Source organism: Anolis carolinensis, chromosome 1 (assembly GCF_035594765.1).
Source record: "Anolis carolinensis isolate JA03-04 chromosome 1, rAnoCar3.1.pri, whole genome shotgun sequence".
Classification (NCBI taxonomy): Eukaryota; Metazoa; Chordata; class Lepidosauria; order Squamata; family Dactyloidae; genus Anolis; species Anolis carolinensis.
Window position 1 is genome coordinate 13145119 of NC_085841.1, and position 22043 is coordinate 13167161.

General features: G+C 40.3%; 1 protein-coding gene across 3 annotated transcripts; it reads left to right on the forward strand.

Annotated features, from left to right (window-relative positions):
* The first annotated feature begins 1073 nt into the window (after nucleotides 1-1073).
* clhc1 (clathrin heavy chain linker domain containing 1) lies at nucleotides 1074-21735 on the forward strand. 3 transcript variants are annotated; one of them, XM_016990712.2, is made up of 11 exons: nucleotides 1074-1329; nucleotides 3461-3648; nucleotides 3742-3875; nucleotides 6504-6705; nucleotides 7711-7829; nucleotides 8659-8746; nucleotides 11189-11295; nucleotides 17339-17513; nucleotides 18295-18497; nucleotides 19289-19468; nucleotides 20731-21735. In XM_016990712.2, exons 1-11 carry the CDS (start codon nucleotides 1147-1149, stop codon nucleotides 20928-20930), a joined length of 1779 nt encoding a protein of 592 aa, XP_016846201.1. In that variant the 5' UTR covers nucleotides 1074-1146; the 3' UTR covers nucleotides 20931-21735. The 3 variants fall into 3 exon arrangements, with proteins under 3 accessions (XP_016846201.1, XP_062824901.1, XP_062824902.1); XM_062968831.1 differs by lacking the exon at nucleotides 20731-21735 and adding an exon at nucleotides 20382-20574; XM_062968832.1 differs by having other exon boundaries at nucleotides 1208-1342.
* Nucleotides 21736-22043: the final 308 nt, after the last annotated feature.

The following is a 22043-nucleotide window of genomic DNA, read 5'->3' on the forward strand; positions in this document are numbered from 1 at the left end:
ATATGTATAAGTACATAAAGACATACTGTTTATGCAGTATAGATATTGTGCCTATATCTATTAAATATCTATTATTTTATAAATGATATATATAATATGCAATTATGTATATTACAGTATTATGTATATATATATTACAATGTTATAGATATTTACATATAATACAATTATCTATATTACAATATTTTATATATGATACAATTATATATAACTATGTATATATACAATTCTATATATAATATTTTATACATATATATATATATAGTGATATATATATATATACACACACAGACAGACATACATAAAGACTTATATTGTTTATGCATTATAGGTATTGTGTCTATATGTATTAAATACATATTATATACCGTCATATATATTATACAATTAAATATATTACAATATTATGTATATGTAATACAATGTTTTATATATATAAAATACAATGTTAAGTCCAGTCATGTCTGACTCTGGAGGTTGGTGCTCATCTCCATTTTTAAGCCGAAGAGCCGGCGTTGTCCACAGACACCTCCAAGGTCATGTGGCCGGCATGACTGCATGAAGCACCGTTATCTTCCCGCCGGAGCGGTACCTATTGATCTATTCACATTGGCATGTTTTCGAACTGCTAGGTTGATAGAAGCTGGAGCTAACAGCGGGCGCTCACACCGCTCCCGGGGTTTGAACCTGGTACCTTTCGGTCTGCAAGTTCAGCAGCTCAGTGCTTTAACACACTTTGCCACTGGGGCAAATATTATAAAAGAGTGCTGATGCCTCACTAAACTACAAATCTAAGGATTCCATAACATGGAGCCATGATAGTTAAAGTAGTGTCAAATTGCATTAATACTGCAGTGTAGATGTACCCACAGTCCCATATAACTCAATAAAACCATATTTGGGGTTGCTATACATAGAGCTATCTGTCTTACCAAATGCCAGCTCTATACTCCAGTGGAAATGGCTACACTGAAAATAGTAGGATTTTGCTATTGCACTAGGATGCTTACAATTACGCAGTTAGATTAATTTCCCGTTATTCTAGTAATGTGCACTTTTTTCTTTCAGACTTTGTCCGAAGCATGTCTTCAGCCAAAAAGAACAACTGATGCTTTCGATCCCATCTGCAAGGGAAACTTTCCCGCCATGAAAGCATCCAGTGTCAAGGCAAGCAAGCATTCAGTGCTGCCTCCCATTATCCCCGAGAATGAGAAGAAATTCCTGGAAAGCATCCAGAGTTACATAATTTCAGAAATTGAGAAAGTGGGCTGTACTGAGCAAGGCCCAGCTGAGGAGTATTACGTTATATACAAAAATGTGTTTGAAATGGTAAGCAACTGAGGTAAAAATCACTTTTCAGAGAGTGTGTTTGTTGTGATTTTCATTGAAATAGGTGGAAAGTAGTCATATGTATCCTTTTATTTAAAAAAAGGTGTGGAACCTGACAAACCAGAGGTCTCCCATTAACCATGAATTTCCCGTTTTGTTTGAACCAGGAAACTATAATTAACAGCTATAGAACAATTAATGATTATATACTGTAAAATGTATGCATTTTACACACTTTAACTGCTATGGTTCAATGGTATAGAGTCCTGGAATTTTAGTTTAGTGAGACGCTGGTGTAGTTTGGTGGAAACTACAACTCCCATGATTCCATAGCATTGAGCCATGGCAATTAAAATGATTTCAAACTGTATTCATTCTACAGTATAGATGCACCCTAAGCTTACCTGAAACAGTGGTGTGCTTCCTGGAATGCATGCCCAGGGTACATCTATGGCTGGGTTAATACTGCTATATAATCCTGTTCAAGAAAAAATAATCTGGATTCAGACACTGGATTATATGGCAGTGTAGATGAGGCCTGTATTGTAGTATTAATGCAGTTTGACACCACTTTAATTGCCGTGACTCAATACTGTGGAATTATTGGAGGTGTAGTTTTCCATGTTCTCTGTGAAAGAGTTCTGGTGTCTCACCAAACTATAAATCCCAGAAATCCCACATAGCATTGAGCCATGGCTGTCAAAGTGTGGTCAGACTGCATTAATATTATAGTGTAAATGTCCTCAAAGAAATACTTTCTTGCTTGTTCACTTACATTAAAAATAAAATGGAATAGTAGCGTGCACAGATAAAGGCTTATTAAGCTAGAAAATAACTGTCTAAACCCTCTGATTATTATCCAAAGTTAATTTTGATATGATCCAGAAGCATTGTTAATACAGTAGACTCTCTTTTATCCAATGTTTTGTATTATCTAACGCAGTCTGCCTCCCGCCCGGATCCACAGCCTTTTCTCTAGGCAGCAATTCTATCTTTATTTGTAGTCAATTTTTTAGCCGACAGTGTTTTTGTAGTCAATGCTTTCAATACATTGCGATGTTTTGGTGCTAAATTCATAAATACAGTAATTACTGAATAATGTTACAGTGTATTGAACTGTTTTTTCTGTCGATTTGTTGTAAAACATGATGTTTTGGTGCTTGATTTGTAAAATCATAACGCAATTTGACGTTTAATAGGCTTTTCCTTAATCCCTCCTTATTATCCAACATTTTTGCTTATCCAACATTCTGCCGGCCCATTTATGTTCGATAAGCGAGACTCTACTGTATGAGCATTCTTATTATGAATAGCTGCCAGCACAATCCTATTAGTGTGTATTTATGTCTTAGAGTATGTCTTACTCTTTTCAAAGAGTTTTCTCCCTATTATATTGGTTTAAGGGTATAGTCAATGAGAGCCTGGAAATAATGAGTTACTGTTAACTAATCCTCCCCAGGAGATATTAAATTGAATTACAGTTGTAGTTTAGCAAAGGAAAACGTTACTCCTTTTGAACTATAACAGTGTCTTTTTTTCAAAGGAGCTTACTGCTTAGTATCTGTTTGACATTGAATTTTGCTGGTTGTTGTAAGCCGCCCTGAGTCCCCTCGGGTGAGAAGGGCGGGGTAGAAATGTTGTAAATAAATAAATAAACTAGTTTAAGAGTACATATCCAATGAGAACTTGGAAGTAATGAGTTACAGTTAGTTAATCCCCCAATAGACATTGAATTGAATTATAGTTGTTTAGCATGGGATAACTATGATCCTTTTCAACTATAAGTTATTCTAAATAGTTACAGGAATGTGGGCCCCCCTTGGACCCTATGGCATATACAATTAAAATCATATGTTTCCACTTCAACTACCATGGCAAGTTCCTATAAAACCCTGAGATTTACATTTTATGAAGGAGTATTTAGAATTCTGAGCCATAAAGCTCTAATTGCTGTGTGCCGTCAACTTTTTTCTGACTTATGGTACCCCTAAAGCAAACCTATAATGAAGTTTTCTTGGCAGGATTTGACTCTTCTTATATTTTCTCTTTCCTGCATCTTGAAGAGAATGGAGTGTATTTTTGCATGATGCATTAAAGGTGACTAACCAGTTTCTGTATTAATTTGACACAGATCATAGAGCATGTCAACGCGTACAAGAACATCCTGACCACAATCAAGCAGGAATACGATGCTTTTATAGAAGCGCTGAAGAAGGGCCAACAGAATGCTTTTCACCTTCATGGGAAATTAAAAATGTTAGCGTGTGAACCTTCCACTCTTATGTATTACAAGAAGAGAATTAGTGAACTGGAAGCGAAGTAAGCGTTTCTTCGAATGAAACTTACAATATAATTACTTTACAGTACATTGAATACAGAAATCTTAAATAATTCTTGCCCTTCCTTTTTTAGGATAAAAAAGATTGAGAAGAATTCTTCAAGAATTGAGAACTTGATACGTAAAATGAGATCTTTAAGGGAGACATTTTCACCAAAACAAATTCAACCCCCAGCTAAGAAAATCAACCCAGCTCAGTTGATTCCAGGTAAGAATCATTTGTCTCTAATGGTGAAACCGAGCTTCTATTAAATTTGGGAAAGGAGGTTGTTCCTCTCCCTTAATACGCAAATTTACCCAAGGAGGATAGGCGGGTAATTAATAATAATAATAATAATAATAATAATATGTAACCTTTTGCACTTTGCATTTTATTTATTCATTTATTCACTCATTCATATTCTGTGGCACCATACCTAGAAGAGCTCACATGTGCATGCAAATTGTCCCTAGTTTTGGAACTATTCCAGAGCCTAAACCAGTTTAATCTGAATTGGCTATATCGGCTTAAAAATGAAGTCAAAATTAAATTGATATGGTCTTGATGCTGAATTGAATTAAAAATAAATGCCAAATAAAAAGAACATAAATAAAGGTATAGATAGAAAGAAATTGATGTTGTTACGTTCTCATACTTATAGTGGAACTTCTCATAGTGTTTTCTTGATGGAGGAAATTGGCTAATAAAAGGTTGTCTTAATACAGTTTTTGTGGAAAGTACAGCCTACAGCCCCTGAATCCCACTTTGTCATTTCCTGAAGCTGTCATTTTTTAAAAAAATCATAATTTTAATTGTTATGATAGTATCTTGCTTTGCCTCTCTTTCCTTCAAAGACCTCAAGGTTTTATACATTTTCATACTCAAATAAACCCTGTGAGTTTGGTCAGGCTGTGACCCTGGGCCAGAGTGACTGGCCCAGGGTCAACTCATGAGCATTGAGGATGATTGGGGATTTCAATTTGGGTCTCTTCAATCCTTGTTCAACATGCTAACCGCTATATAAATCTAGCTGCTTTGGCAGTCTGTCATTAGATAACATGGATAATATCACAAACCTGCCAAACCATTTGCAATACTCTGTAGCTGAGAATTCCACATAAATGTATGGAACTGCTGCCTTCTAAGCCTTCTGTACCAACATTAGCTTTTCTATGTGTTTGGAACTCCAGCTCCAATTCCTGACCATTGGAAAAGTTGGTCAGGGATTCTGGGAGTTGGAATCCCAAACACCTGGAGGATCAAAAGTTGGGTGCTACCTCTCTAGGCCAGGGTTTCTTAAACCATTCCACTTGGGACCCCTTTAAGGCTGAAAAAATCTTACGTATATATAAAATGTGTACAAAAATCAAACAATAAATCAGCATTTGCAAAGCTTGCTAAACAGTCTGATTTTTTTTATGAAGTACAGCTAAATCATCTTGTAAACACTACACAACAGATTCATGTAAATGTCTAAAACAGCCACTACCTGATGCTCAGAAAATAAATTCAGACCCGAAGATTTAGCTAAGAGTTTGTGTTTCTCAAACTGTGCTCCTTCAGGTGCTTTGGACTTCTTCTCCCAGAAATCCCAGCCAGCATACCAGCTGTTAGGAATTGTGAGAGCTGACATCCAAAACATCTAAAGGAGCAGTTTGAGAAACTCTGCTCTAGACTGTCTGTCATTTACTGTGATGGGAAGCTGCTCTCCAGAATCTCATGCAGAATGCAAATGATGTTTCATATCTCTTTAACCCAGAGATGCCCAAGAGTAGAGGGACCTCTATGCAAAGCTTCTCTTCTGTTATTAAGATGTGGCACTGTGAGGGTTTCATTGCTATGGCCACCAACTGTGGTCTTCTCTGCTAATCCCACCTCTGCTAACAAATGTGAAATCTTCCATCAATATTCCTTATGTAACCTCTAATGCTCAAGTGCATAATACAAAAATAATGGCTTGTGAAACAGAAATTGAACATAACATACATAAATCTTGACTGGTGCTAAATCTAACACAAACTTCTCATTCTGTCTTTCAGTTGTATTATTATTATTATTATTATTATTATTATTATTATTATTATTATTAATAACCCACTTTATCTTTCCAAAGAGGACTTTTATCCTAACTAGCTCTTATGTCTCAGACTTTTAAGCCCCACTAAGTAATTTTTGACATACTTTCTCATCCTTGACTGTCATGTACTAGCCTTTTCAAAATCATCTCAAACTTTTTAATGTTCTGTACTCTCACCCCTCCCAAAAGATCACTACCTTATTAACTCTACTAAACCTTGCATATATAACTATATTTTTCTTGTTATTCTGTGCCTTCAAATTGTTTCTGGCTTTGGGTCACTCGAAGGTGAATTTAAAGTTTTCTAAAGTTTGTGACCTGCTCAGGGAGATATTCATGCCGAGCAGGGATTTAACCGTGTCCTCTAGAGTTCTAATTCAGTGTTCAAACAACTATACCACTCTGGCTCCATAACCACATTACTTTAGTTTATTTACCATAGTTCATGGAATCTAAGGCACTTTTTTCCATATAAGGAGCTTCAAAAATGGGGCGTGCCTTAAATTCAATGCTGCCTTAGATCCGGTGAAATATGATAGTAAATGCGAAATTTTCTTCCAAATGTCCATAACACAACAGGCCTTCAGATATTTTTGGCCTACAATTCCCCCAATCCCATTGTAGGTTGAAACGTTCTCTCCATCCTCTTTTTAAAAAAACACTTAGCATAATAGCTGTAATGACTTAGGTTTTAGTCATATTTGTATGCAGCATGCATTTCTAGGGAAGCTGTGTTCCTTGGTCACAGTTTTAAGCTTTTTCCCTTCTTTTCCCAACAGGCCTCAGCTTGGAAGATTCTCTTGACATTGATGCTCTTTCACACCATCTTGCTCGTCTGCAAAGGAGAGTGAAGGACCTGAGAGAAGACATGCTGACAAAATACGTCCCTCTGGAGAACACAGCTGTTCTTGAAGAAAAACTGAACCGGGCACTTCAGCTGAGAAATGCGGCTGAAAAGGAGAATGAACATCTGAAATTTTGGTATAGCAGTCAGAGTTGCAACTGTCTTTAGTTTTTTTATTTTGTTTTTTTTGATGGGTTATTTTTTTCACGCCTTCTACTGAATCAATAGACTTGCTCTCCTCTTTGCTTTCACCAGACTGACTTCATGGCTTAATGCAGCCTTTTCTCGCCTTCTTGCATTCACTTAGGATTCAGGAATCAATTACTAGTAGAAGGATTTTAAGTTGCATCATCAAGAAATGTCCCAGTGGGCTCACTTCACTAGACCTAAAGTGGAAGGAAACATGATCTTGCTTAATGTGTGTAAGATACAAGGTTTTACAAGATATTATGTCAGGAAGCTATGGTTTTAATTCTGTTGTTAGTCCTGACTAGAGTAAACCCATTGAATCAATGGGATTTATTATGTTTTTACTAACCAGCCAATTAATTAATACAGCTCAGCAAAGAATCTGTCAAGTGCGTATGAAACTTGCTTTTCCCCTGTAGAAGTGCAAATACTGACTGCGCCATAATGTTTTATGTGAACAGTATATTTTGTGGAAATGGAAATAATTCCTTCCTTCTTATAAAGAGATTAATAAATGTATTAATAATGCATCCTCATTCACTAAATGACCAGTAGAATTTAGATCTTGTTTGGTCCTGAGGTTTGCAGCTCTTTCAAGAACCAAGGACGTGTATTAGTCATTCAAATGAGAGCTTAGTATCCCTTACCTGAAATGCATGGGATGAAAAGTGTTTTGGAATATTTGCATATACATAATGAAATCTCTCTGAGATGGTAGCCAGGACTAAACAAAAATTAATGTGTGTTTCATATATACTTGTACTGTATTTGTAAGATGCCTTGGGTCCGCATTGCAGAGAAGGGCGGGGTAAAAATACCCTAAATAAAATAAATAAATATTTCACCGATTGTAATCCCCACCCCCAATGGAGCCTGAAGGAGCCATTCACAGGGAATTAGCAAGGGTCTGATATTAACTCAGCAGTATTTATAAGATATTCTCCTGTTTGCAGCTATTATCGATTGACGCAGTTTGCAAATATTGTGTCTATCTGGGAAAATTCAGACAGGAGCATTGAACCCCTGCAGCAGCTTGTTGCTCAAATGATAGAAAATGAGAAACTTGCACAAGGTAAAGAAAAGGAATTACCATCTACAACAAAGTGTCCAAAATTACAAGATTTGTGGTGGGTGCTGAATGAATGGATTTGTGTGGCAAATAATGGTCTTTTCAATTGGGATTTCTTAGCACATTTCACTTGTCTCCTCCTTTGCCACAGCTATATGCACAGATGTCTATGATATACTGCAAAAAGGAAAAAAGGAAAAGTATGGTATAGCTATATGCACAGATGTCACACCTTGAGCTCTGTGTTGCATACCCCCTCCTTTCTTCTGTTCTCAGTTTCATGTTTCTGGGTGTTGTGGCATGCCTGGTGTATGTAGCATTTTGCTTTCCCAGGTCATCAGGCTAATTCCTGTCCTCTTAGTCCCACCATATCATTATGAACATATCCTGTCTCATTTGGTTGTGGAAGCTTTTGGATGGGGATCACCAGGGAATAGCAGGCATCTGGAAGGTCTAGGGAAGAAACTTTTATAAAGCCAACAGGATTAACCTCCTATTGGGGAAAAGGGCTTCACTTGAGTATAAAATGACATTTCCCCCTATGCTCCTTAGAGAACATGGGGCCATTTGTTAGCCAAAACGGTGAAGGCAACCCCACACGTCATGTAATTAACAAACTCAATTTAAATTTCTAGAGTAAGAATACCTTCCCAAGGCTTTCAGCACATCTTCACATGGCTGTTGGATGTTTTCTGAGAACACAAAAAAGGGGTGGGCAACCTCTTGCCTCACTAGTTTCACTCACCATGGTCAATGGGAATGTGATTTTTTAAAGATGTGGTCTGAGCAACATACAACATTAATATTCCTCTGGATGGGTCTAACTTTTCAGGCACAATTGTCTCCAGTGTCTCCAGTGTGTTTGAACGCGACCCTGCCAAAAGTCAAGAGGCTGAAGATCTCATTGAGTACATTGAAAGGTGAGTTTGAAAGAAAGAATCCTCTAACCCACTGCTTCTTAAGTCACGGCCCCAAATGGGGCCCTCTTAGCTCAATGTTAGGGTCACAAAATTTTTGGCAACAGTATAAGTGTTCTGAATGTCCTGTGGTTGTTTACACAAATATGTTGTGCCGTGTTTACAGTGGACTCTGTAGAAGATAATAATAATAATAATAATAATAATAATAATAATAATAATAATAATAATAATAATAATCTTTATACCCCGCCACCATCTCCCCAACGGGGACTCGGGGCGGCTTACATGGGGCCATGCCCAGAAGATGCTTCTGTTGTACTTAATAAAAAGGAAAATCAGCCTAAATAGCCCTGTGAATGTTGATTTTTCAATCAGTAAATGTTTGCTATTTATACAGGCAGTCCCAGAATTACACACATCTGACTTACAAATGACTCATTGTTAAGAACGCGGGTGAGACAACAGGAAGTGATAGAATTCTACCCCTAGGAAGGGAAATTAACTCCTGAAAGATCTATGGGGAAAAGGTGTCTCAGTTAAAGTTTTCTCACCAATCCTTGTTTCCACAACAAGCCAAATTTTTCAAAATCCAATTGTCACAGGGACAGTGAGGCAAAATCTTCTGAAGAGGGGCACAGATAGCAAAACAAACACCGCAGGGGTTGAACCCTTTCCCTATGCTATCCATATATGTATGTGCGTGCGTGCATATATGTATATTTGTATGCATATAAGTGTATATGTGTGTGTGTGGATATATATATATACACACAAACACACACACACACACACACACACACACACACACACATATATATATATATATATATATATATGGCTGGAGTTACACTTAAAAATGTACTTGTTCTGACTTAACAAACAAATTCAACTTAAAAAACAAACCTACAGAACCTATCTTGTTCGTAACTTGGGGACTGCCTGTATACATGTATACCCATAAAAAAATTCTCAAGCTAAAAGGGGTCACAAGTGTAAATTTTAAGAATTCCTGCTGTAATCCAGTACAATAGAGTCTCACTTATCCAACATAAACGGGCTGGCAGAAGGTTGGATAAGCGAATATGTTGGATAATAAGGAGAGATAAAGGAAAAGCCTATTAAACATCAAAAAAGATTATGATTTTACAAATTAAGCACCAAAACATTATGTCATAAACAATTTGACAGAAAAAGTAGTTCAATACACAGTAATGCTATGTAGTAATTAATGTATTTATGAATTTAGCACCAAAATATCACGATGTATTGAAAACATTAACTAAAAAAATGCGTTGGATAATCCAGAACGTTGGATAAGCAAGTGTTGGATAAGTGAGACTCTACTGTACTTTATAAACTATCTTCATGTGGGAAACTAGTTGTTCCTCTCCCTCCACCCTCACTTTGCCAAGGACTAGTTAAATGTTTGTGTGAGTTGGCTACACAAATATATTACTAGTCCCTGGCATACTGTAAAAAGAAAACGCCTGTTAAATCATGGACGACCACCAGTCCATAGACACCACTTTGAGTAGCCATTGCTCTATTCCAAGGGTGGTAAGACAAGTGTGGCACATAGCCAGTGCTGAAGGATGATTGGAACTGCAGTTCAGCAATATCTGTAGTTTGGATTGAAAAACAATTTTTCTCTTCTCTGATTATTAAAAATATTTCCCTCTGAGTTATAGTGCTTTAGTGCAAAAGTTTTGTTGATGCGTTGGTGCACTAAAAGTAAATTAAGCAGAGAAAAAAGCCAGAGCCTTTTTGTTGTTCTGATAGGTCTTAAAATTAAAAATAAATAAACCCACTTGTGGGTGGGAAGAAAATATAATTGGCTCTCCACATTGGTTTGACTTTTACAGATTAGATTTAAAATGTTCTCTCTAGGAATCTCCAGATCTTCCAATACAGCTTTATGGAAAACTTCTAGCAGAATCTTAATATTCCTCTCTAGCATTTTTGAGGTAGGCTAGACTGAGATTGTGAATATTTCTCCAGGAATCTCTAAGTCCTCCAACACAATTCTGTGGTCAACTTCCATAAAGATGCTCTCAGGGGGGAAAGGGCATTTTAATTATTTTTTTCTCATTTCTATGAGGATATTATGTTCCTAGTACTTGTGAAAGTTGAAGGCCTGCTGTATATCTCAAATGTGGCTAGACCAGGCATGGGCAAACTTCGGCCCTCCAGATGTTTCCTAACAGCCAATAGGAATTCCTAACCAGCTGTTAGGAATTGTTAGAGTTGAAGTTCAAGACACCTGGAGGACCAAAGTTTCCCCATACATGGGCTAGACAATGAAAGGAGAAGATACTGTGATCAACTGCTGTCCGCAGGTTACAAGAGTTGGGCCTAACTAGCAAATGCCTATTAACAATAATGGAAATGGCATTTGTGTGCCCCATCATCCTTCAAACAGCTGTGTTCTTCCTTCTGTGCTAGGTTCAATGAACTGTTTTCCCGGGGTCAGTATGAAGCCGCAGCAATATACGCAGCAAACTGTCCAAGAAGAATCCTCTGCAATGAAGAAACCATGGAGAAATTTAGGGGTATGTGAACTTCAGATATATCTTTTCTCCGTTAAGCCTTGAAAATCTGCATTTGTTTATTTTCAAGACTTATTAGCTGCCATTTAGTATACATAAAGGCAGTGTGCAAGCCTTTACAATCCCAAAATTCAACATGCTTACATAGTTACAGAATTTGGCACTCCTGATTCATTTTCAGTAGTGTATTACAATTTTATTATTTTACTTGTTAATTTACTTATTTTGAGAATCATTAACATTTCTTGTGACTTTAAATTGTAGTCATTTTTGTAGCTGTGGTAATTAAAAAAATGACAAGATTTTAATTATAACAGTTTAATGAATTATTTTAATGAATTAGTATTGCACATCTCCCTTAACACATAGGCGTCAATGGACTGATTTTCGTTCACTATTTAATACATATATTCTAATACTACATTTCTTCCATTCTAAGATTCCATTAATTGTAAGACGCATGATGTTTTCAGTACCAACAGAAAAATAGCTTTATTTATATATAGAAGCAGCTGTGATTCTCCATCGTGGTCCCTGTGAAATATGTACATATGGTATTTGCTGTGCCTGCGCAGGCAGCTTCAGAATCGTATAGAAAACTCTTTTAGTACAAAATGGTGCTAGCCCCACCCACTCTTCCCATAAAGAATATATAGCCAGTGGGGCTACCACCATTTTGTACTAAAAGAGTTTTCTATACGATTCTGAAGCTGCCTGCACAGACACAGGAAATACCATATGTGCAAATTTCACACTCGGAGAAACACGGTTACAGGTAAGCAACCTTTACTTCTAAGGTGTACTTCATTTTAAGAGATGTTCCTATGGGGGGAAAATATGTCTTAGAACTGAAGAAATACAGTCTTTCAAAGATACGGCAATTATAAAGTGAAACCCCGGAGTATTCTGAGATATCAATTTAGCTATGTCAATCTTTAAAGCCTGTTTAAAGGCCTTCAGTGACGGAGAATGATGGATATCTTTCAAAAGGATGTTCCACAAGCAAAAGGGCATTATTTTCATGTCCTCCATCCTAATACAGGTTGAGTATTTCTTATCTGAAATGCTTGGGACCAGAAGTGTTAGGTCCCTTACAGGGATCCTCAAACTTTTTAAACAAAGGTCCCTTAGACTGTTGGAGATCGGACTATAGTTTGAAAAAAAAAATGGAAGAATTCCTATGCATATTGCACATATCTTATTTGTGGATTAAGAATCAAAGAACCATACAATATTTAAAATGCAGAACAATTATCTCCAAAATAAACATACCAGTATTTTAATGGTATTTTAATGTGTGGGCCAGCTTTTGGCTGAAGTTAATTAGGATTGCTGTTGTTGTGTGCCTTCAATTCGTTTCGGACTCAAGGTGTCCCAAGGCAACCCTATCACAGAGTTCTCTTGTCAAGATTTATTCAAAGGGGATTTGCCTTTGTCTTCCTCTGAGGCTGAGAGAGTACCTAAAGTATTTGGTGGTCCTAGGTTCAAACCACTATGCTACACTTTCTGAATTCTCAGTTCCTTTCGTCTGTTTTTCCTACCTACTTTAATTGCTTGCTTGCTTGCTTTTCTTCCCTCCCTCTCTCCTTGCTACCTTTCCTTCTTCCTTCCTTCTCTTGTTCCTACCTACCTTTCTTTCTCCCTCCTCCATTTCTCCTGCCTTCTTTTCCCTTCCTTTTTCCTGCCTTCTTCCTTTGCTCTCTTTTCCCTGCCTTTCTTTCTTTCTCCTCTACTCTCTCCCTCTCTTTTTCTTTCCTTTTTTCTTTCTTTCTCCCCTCCTACCTCCCTCCTTTGCTTTCTCTCTTTCTTTCCTTTTCTACCTCTCTCTTTCCTTACTCCCCAGGTGCAAATAGCGGCAAAGGTGGTAGTGGTAAGTCTAAAGCAGGCATGGACAAACTTTAGCTCGCCAGGTGTTTTAGACTTCAACTTCCAGTAGGCTGTTAGGAATTGTGGGAACTGAAGTCCAAAACACCTGGAGGGCCATAATTTGCCCATGCCTGGTCTAAAGTTTAGGTCAGTGGTTCCCAACCTGTGGTCCGTGAACCACCAATGGTCCCCAAGAACTAAAATATGGTTTGCAACCTCACCATTACTACACCGTTGCAATGAAAGCAACAGGTCTTGCAAAATCCTCTTACAGTGGTGAGGCAACAGGGATGTCGGGAGGGGAGAGTGACTACCCACGAAAGGTGTGACAATAAACCTCCTGACTGCTGCTTCTCCTCTTCCTCCTCCCTCCCCCTGAGCAGAGCAGTTCCATGTGGCACCTGGAAGCGGGGGCACCTTTGTGTCTTCATTTTTAGGCTTATTCCTGGGGTTATTTGGGGTGCTGATTCAGAAAATTGCATTGAATAAATTACATCAGCTCTAGATTATTAAATATGGTTTTCTGTGGGTGAGCAGATGGTGACTACCGGATGGCATATGTTCTGCATTAGAAACTAGAGCTGATGTGGTCTATCCAAAGCTGTTTTCTGAATCAGCACCCCAAATAACCCTAATAACCCTTAGTTCTTGGTCTAAAGTTGACCAAGAACTGATTTGTAACCTGTTGGTACTAATGTTGGAGAGTGGTCCTGGTCAAGATGGTCCTTGGTCAAAAAACGGTTGGGAATAATAATAATAATAAAATAATAAAACTTTATTTATACCCCGCCACCATCTCCCCAATGGGGACTCGGGGCGGCTAACATGGGGCCATGCCCAGAGCAATACAACATAATAAAATATAAAAACAACATATCATAGCACCATTTAAAATACAATAAATAATAATAAACAGAACATCAAGAAATCAAAAAACAATAAAGCAAGGGCAGGCCGCATGAACACAGAGATAAAACCCGGAGTGAGAGGGACAGAGGAGTACTCCACTATGGGCAGGGACATTTGGAAGGGGTAATCTAGAGGATAAATGTTCGGAGGGGAGTAATACGGAGATATATAACAGAAATTACTCACCGAAAGCACAGCGGAAGAGCCATGTTTTCAATTCTTTCCTAAAAGCTAACAGAGTGGGAGCTTGCCTAATTTCAGTAGGTAGTGAGTTCCACAGTCGGGGGGCCACAGCAGAGAAGGCCCTCTCCCTTGTACTTACAAGGCGAGCCTGGGATATAGGCAATGGTGATAACACGGCCTCCCCGGATGATCGCAAAGAACGGGCAGGTTTATGGAAGGAGATACGGTCACGGAGGTAGGTGGGTCCCAAACCGTTCAGGGCTTTATAGATGATGGTCTGCACCTTGAATTGGGACCGGAAGATGAACGGCAGCCAGTGGAGCTTCTTAAACAAGGGAGTGGATCTCTCCCTGTAATTTGCCCCTGTTATTAATCTGGCAGCCGAGCGTTGGACCAATTGTAATTTCCGGGCCGTCTTCAAGGGAAGCCCCACGTAGAGTGCATTACAGTAGTCCAGTCTAGAGGTAACTAAGGCATGGACCACCGTGGTCAAGTCAGACTTCACGAGGTATGGTCGCAGTTGGCGCACAAGTTTGAGTTGTGCAAAGGCCCTCCCGGCCACCGCCGACACCTGTGCTTCAAGCGTCAGCGCTGAATCCAGGAGGACCCCCAAACTGCAGACCTGTGGTTTCAGAGGGAGTGCAACCCCGTCCAGCACAGGTTGCCACCCAATACCCCGATCTGCCGCACGACTGACCAGGAGGGCCTCTGTCTTGTCGGGATTGATTCTCAGCTTGTTCCTCCTCATCCAGTCCGCCACAGCGGCCTGCCACTGGTTCAGCATCCGAGAGGCTTCCTTGGAATCAGATGGAAACGAGTAGTGGATTTGCGTGTCATCTGCGTAGAGATGGCAACGCCCTCCAAAACTCCGGATGACCTCTCCCAGCGGTTTCATGTAGATGTTAAATAGCATGGGAGATAAGATAGACCCCTGCGGAACCCCACAGGTCAATGGCCAGGGGTCCGAGCAGGTGTCCCCCAGCTTCCCCATCTGGGAACGGCCCTCCAGGAAGGACTGGAGCCACTGCAAAACTGTGCCACCGAGCCCCATCCCAGAGAGCCTCCCCAGAAGGATACCATGGTCGATGGTATCGAAAGCCGCTGAGATATCCAGGAGAACCAGCAGGGTCACACTCCCCCTGTCCAGCTCCCTGCGGAGGTCATCCACCAAGGTGACCAAAGCCGTCTCGGTACTGTGCCAGGCCTGAAGCCAGACTGCGAGCAGTCCAGAAAATCGGTGTCATCGAGAAACCCCTGGAGCTGCGTGGCAACCACCCGCTCCAGCACCTTGCCCAAGAATGGGAGGTTGGAGATTGGTCTGTAATTGTCACAAACCAATGGGTCTAACGAGGGTTTTTTTAGTAGCGGTTTTACCACCGCTTGTTTAAAACAGGATGGAAATGATCCCTGACCCAAGGAGGCATTTATTATAGCCACAAACCACTCCAACAACCCATCTTTGGCCAGTTTAACCAGCCAAGAAGGACAAGGATCCAGAGCGCAAGTGGTCGCCCTCACAGACCCAAGAATCCCCTCCACGTCATCAGGAAGAACAAGCCGGAAAGAATCCCATAAGATCGAACCGACAGGTGCCTCGGTTACCTCCGCTGAAACCACAGTTAAGCTGGAGTCCAACTCACGACGTATCCGAGCAACTTTGCCTGCGAAATGGTGTGCGAACTCGCTGCACCGAGTTGCCAAGTCATCGAGAAGCTCCTGGGTCTCAGGGGGCCGCAGGAGCTCCCCAACAACTTGGAACAACTCCGATGGCCTATTGGCCGCAGACCCTATGCGGGCAGTCGTGAAAGCTTTCCTGGCTGCCCGCAGAGCCACGGAGTAAGCCTTAATAGCGGCTTTAGCCCGTGCTTGGTCGGACACATCCTGAGATTTCCTCCAGATGCACTCTAGTCCCCTCCTCGCACGCTTCATCACAGCCAGCTCCTCAGTGAACCAAGGAGTAGACGTGACTCTACGCAGCGAGAGGGGGCGTTCGGGGGCGATCGTGTCCAATGCCCTTGCCAGCTCACTATTATAGCGATCAGCCAGGACATCGACAGGATCGCCAATCTCCAGAACAGGAAGATCCCCAAGAGACCTCAGGAGTCCATCCGGATCCATCAGCCTCCTGGGGCGGACCATCTTAGTGGGTCCACCACCCCTGCGGAGGTTAGAAGACACGGCAAAACTTAGACAGATCAGATGATGGTCAGACCATGACAATGGAAGGATATTTTGTTCTTCCACTCTGACTGTCCCACCGCCCACAATGAAGACAAGGTCCAACGTGTGTCCCGCCTGATGTGTGGGCCTAGATATAACTTGAGTCAACCCCATGGTCGTCATGGCAACCATGAAATCCTGAGCTGCACCTGTTAATGTGGTCTCGGCATGGATGTTAAAGTCTCCCAAAACAATAAGTTGTTGGGAGACCAAGGCCGCATTAGAAACCACTTCTGCTAGCTCAGACAGGGAGACTGCTGGGTCGCGGGGTGGACGGTACACCAACAGAATCCCCAAGCTGTCTCGGGCTCCCACCTTCAGCAGGACACATTCAAACCTCGTAGAACCACTGGTTTAGGTAAATGACCTTGGCAGGCAATATTTTGAGGACCCCTGATGTACATCATGGGATATCTTGGAGGTGGAACCCAAGTCTAAAGACAAAATTTATTTGTGTTTCATATAAGCCTTATACATGTAGCCTGAAGATAATTTTGTGTATAATATTTTAAAAATAATTTTGTGCATGAAACAAAGTGTGTGTATATTCAGCCATCAGGAAGCAAAGGTGTCACTGTCTCAGGTGTACATGTGGACAATTTTGATTTTGGTGTATTTTGGATTTCAGAATTTGAGATAAGGGGTGATCAATCTGTAGATTTGACGGACAGGCATGGCAGCATGACTTTCAAGTGTGTTGATATGGGTGAAACTGGTTCTTCATGTAACCTGTTTCAAACTACTTATGTCAAGGATATTAATCATGCGGTCCTCCATATGATGCTGAACTGCAACTCCCACCACTCCTCATAGTTGGATAGGCTTGCCAAATGTGCTTGAAGTTAAACTCACTGGTTTCTCCTTTTAGCTGTTGGCTGTGTTAAGGGGAAGACCCTGCCTCTGCTCATGTACTGTGAAGCTCTCATGAACGCAAGCATCGCTTCTAAGCATCCTCTTCCTGCAGACTTGACAACAGAAGTCATCAAATGTGCTTTGGCTGAGAAACGATTGGATTTGGTGATGCACTGGTTGACCTTGCACAAGTAAGTGGCAAGTGTGGTACAGTGGGAGAGAAGCTCAGCATATAAAATGTCCAATTTTTAAACCCTGCCAGTCTCCGTTTAAAAGAATCAGTTGGTCAGTGATAGGAAAGGCCCTGGGAAGCAGCTGGGATCTCCCCTTTTCAGGGCAAGGAAATTGAGCATTTTATTTAAGGGCTTTTTTCATGTCAGGAGCGACTTGAGAAACTGCAAGTCACTTCTGGTGTGAGAGAATTGGCCGTCTGCAAGGACGTTGCCCAGGGTACAGTGCAGATATAGTGGCTTGACTTCTTCCTCTTGTTTTTGTCTTTGTCCCAGGGCATTTGTCCTGGGCATTCTTGGACTATAACTCCCATCAGCTATGCTTTAACATGGATGTTGATTAATTAGGATGGAAGAGTAGTCCAACGTCCTCTAGGGAACCATATATTTCCTGTCCCTGTCTTAAACTGTAAGTTTATTCACATGCTAGGAATCTTTATCATTGCTATTCCATTCAACTTGAAATTATTTTTGTTATTGTCTTGCAATTCTGACTAATGACCACGCTGTCACAGCAATTTATTGCAAAGATTTTTCGAAAGGGGATTTGCTGTTGTCCTCCTATGAGGTTGAAGGATCATGACTTGCTCAAAGTCATCCACTCGGTTTCCATGACCAAGCAGGGATTCTATCCCTAGTCTCCCAAAGTCCCTAGTGCAACATTTAAGCCCCTACACCACACTGGCTCTCTGCTGGTCTTCATAGTGTTCCAAAGTCTGATAACCTCTTTTGTTTCCTGCAGGCTGGAATTGTCTGAGGCGGCTGGTGATGCAATTTACAATCATGCAGAGGTGGATAAGCATAACAAGTCCCAATACTTCGCTTTGGCTCAGATTGCCTACAGTGCGTGCAAGGTACATAAGAAAGCGGCCCTATGCTTGTGCAGACAGGGACAGATCTTTGGAGCTATGGATTACCTTCATCAGTTTCATCGTCTGCCCACAGGTAAATTCCAAAGCCATAAGATAGAATCATAGAATCATAGAGTTGGAAGAGACCTCATGGCCCATCCAGTCCAATCCCCTGCAAAAAGCAGGAAAATCACATTCAAAGCACACCCGACAGATGGCGACAGATATATTTATAGGTCTGAAAGCCTAGAAACCTCAATTGGTATGTTTGTGATTTTTCTAACATCTGTAGTGTGTTGGTCTTCTGCCACCAGGCTGATGGGTTTTAGAGTCCTCATTAGCATCATAGTGTGAACAGCTACCCAAGGTTTGAGTAAGGGATAACTTATATTAGTGACATTTACACTCCCAGCATTGATACAAGGTTAGGAGAAGATATGAAGGCTGTGTATGATGGGGTGAATTCCACTCTATTGCTAACCTGTTTGCACGGTTGGGATAGATCACACTTGTATGTTTTAGTTTGCTTTGTATGTGTCTTCATGATATAACCTTGGGAGTCTATCCTCCATAAGCCTTGCCCGAGGGGTGCATTTCAGCTCAGTGGGTTACCCATTTAGCCCACCATAGGAATTGGGTTACTGGGTAGAATTAGTGATTAGGGCCCACTTCTAGCATTTGCTGTGAGAGAATGCTGAAACTCATTAATGAAAGGGCTGGAACACTTCCCTGCTGTGTACCATCTGCTGCCTCTTTTACCACCCATAAAGCGTATCTTATAGCAGTTAAAGCCTGGCAGTCTTAGGTACCAAATACTATCTTGGGGAAGCTTTAAACTGCACCCAGTTCTGGAATAGAACCACATCCTTTGCTGCTTGGTTTCAGAGGATTATATCTTCCTGCTGAAGCATTGTCCTGGGGCAGAACTCTTTGGTTGCCTGACTCAAGAATGGAGAGGGAAGCCGGCCCTCCTGTCCTTTGGGGAAACCATCCTCTCGCTCATGTACACAGAGCACAAAATGCACTGCATATGGTTGTTGGAGGAGGTCGCCAAGGAAGGCAAAGGTGAGTATAGCTGTGCAGTCCACATCTGTGGGCCTTAGGGCGCAGGGCCCCTGTGAAAGTGGGAAAACCACAGATACCTTAAGGCCCTCCTAACAATATTTGACATACACAAATTCAGCTCACCTTCCTTCACAAGGCAGAAGAAAGGACTGGTGGGACTTGCCCCCATCTGTGCTGCTGCTGCCTTACTCCAGGGTTTCTTCAACATGTTCTACTTGTGGCCCCTTTCTGCCTGAGAATTTTTTACTGACTCTGGGCATATAGCTATATAAAATTGGTATAAAAATCAAACATTTACTGATAATAAATCCAGGCTGATTTCCCTTTTTGTGGAGTACAGCTGAAGCATTTTCTGCAGAGGCCACTGTAAACACTGCACGTTGTTGCTAACAGCTTTGGGTAAATAGGTGGCATTCAGAAACTTTTACTATTGCCAGTAACCTTCAGAAACCTTTTCTGTTGCTTATAAACCTCATCTCACATTTGCCATTTCTCTTAGTATTGTGAAGCTCCAGATAGACTGGGTATGTGAGGCAAGGCATAGAAATCCCTTTTAAAAATGGTGTTGGGCAACAGCAACAAATAATCCACGAATACTCAAATTTGAAAGGTTGGACCTGCTATTGTGGAAGTCCAACTACATTTCCATTTATCTCATAGAGAAAAATATGCAAGTAGATGAGGGAAAGGAATAGGATTTAATTCCCCCCTTGTGCCTCAATCTCAGTCCAGTCTTCTCCGCCTGCATCTGAACTTAATTTAGACCTTGGACTACTTACCTTTGCCAAACTATTTCTAATGTAATAGGATGATGTTTCCTATGGTAATAGCAAGACATTATCTTACACCATGTGCCAGTTTCAGGCCAATGTAATCCCTGGTCTTAGTTTCCTTCTTTCTGTTCTTTTAGCAGGAATGAATACTTTTTGTCTCATTGATGCAATAGTGAGCTAGAGTGGACAAAATAAATGTCTATATTGTACTAATACAATAAGTATTATCTGATGAGTTAGGAATCACAATACTGTTGATAAATAGAATTGGTTGAAAAGGAGAACCAAGATTTTATTTTGGCTTGCAAATGCAAAATAAAAAATGACTCATTAGAGTGTGCTGTATAGGGTTGTATATGACTACAGTGAAATTACCTCGTAATTTAGGATCTCATTGAAATGAAAGTGCGTTTTGATTACATGTGAATTGTGACCAAGAAGAAAGACAATGCAGCAAAATATTTTTTTCTTTGTGAAATTTACTTATAGAAGTGCTAGCTCAAATGATTGTAACAGACACAGTCTGCACTGTGGAGGAATGGAACGAGATTGCTGAAATGTGCCTTGAGAACAAGAAGGAAAAATTATTCAATCTTATAATCTCAGTCCTCGCCAACCAGGAAGGAGTGGTTAAAATTCCCGATGACGATCAAGAGGATGCCAAGTTAATGGAGCACGTTTTCTTGTAATTTCCCATTGAAGCGCAAGGTGGTGCCCTTTGCCCTGGAAGTAACTTCAAACTATGACTGTTCTTTCCATTGAAAGAAATTAACATGTTTAATAAGTGTGTACTTGCTGTTATATGATAGTAATTTCCATCCATGCATTATGTAGCCATTATTACACTTGAAGCCTAAACCAACAGAGCATTAATATTTGGTTACAGTTATAAAAGTGCTGTTGTTTTTTTCTATAATCTTACTAAAGCACATCTCCCTTTTTATTTTGCTTTCAATACTGTGGTTTTTTTTTCTTGAAATACTTCCTTTTTGCCCAGTTTTTCCTTTCCCTGAAAATAAAAGTGTTTACTGTTTAATTGATTGCCAGGTTAAGACTGTTCCAAGCCTTGAGATCTGAAGACCAAATCTGAGATCTCACGATGTTACAAGGGGGCAGGCTCTGGAGATGTCTTTAAGCATGATAATATTGAGTGTGAACCACACTTGTACAGGGTATATCCTTCATATTAAAAGAGCCAATGGTGAAAATATTTATACACATACTTTTCAAGGCAGTGCTCCCATCCTGAGAGCCCTCCTCTTTGCCCTGAAAACCAACAAAGGTCAGGGCAGGTTCTAGAGATCTAGAACTATATTTTAGTAATTGCTGTAAAAATAGAAGTTATCTCCATTCCCTGGCATATGTGCACTTCAATTCGATATAATAATTAAAATATTTTTGTCAGTGATTGAGAATTATTGCTTTGTGGAGGAAGCTATTTGGAGAAATGTGGTGAGGGGAGGCGTGTAATAATTAAAATTTGATTCCATACTATCCTATGTATCCTTTGTATGTATTTTCTAATGGGATCATTCATAAAATCATTAAGCTAACAATGAGTATTTCTAATAAATAACATTAGAAAAGGCTTACCGAGGCAATGCTTGGTCCATACATTAGTGTTTTATAAAGGTTTTAGTATTTAGCTTCTCAGCACATATATTAGGTAAAAAGTAAAGGTTTCCCCTAACGTTAAGTCCAGTCATGTCTGACTCTGGGGGTTGGTGCTCATCTCCATTTCTAAGCTGAAGAGCTGCCGTTGTCCGTAGACACCTCCAAGGTCATGGGGCCGGCATGACTGC

What these genes read in the sequence shown, in the direction of transcription:
- clhc1 (XM_016990712.2), top strand. Translation starts at nt 1,147, where the DNA reads ATGAAAGCATCCAGTGTCAAGGCAAGCAAGCATTCAGTGCTGCCTCCC. An exon ending in AAATGAGAAACTTGCACAAG is followed by an intron (nt 7,830 to 8,658) that starts GTAAAGAAAAGG and finishes CTAACTTTTCAG; the next exon opens with GCACAATTGTCTCCAGTGTC. An exon ending in GTTTCATCGTCTGCCCACAG is followed by an intron (nt 18,498 to 19,288) that starts GTAAATTCCAAA and finishes GCTTGGTTTCAG; the next exon opens with AGGATTATATCTTCCTGCTG.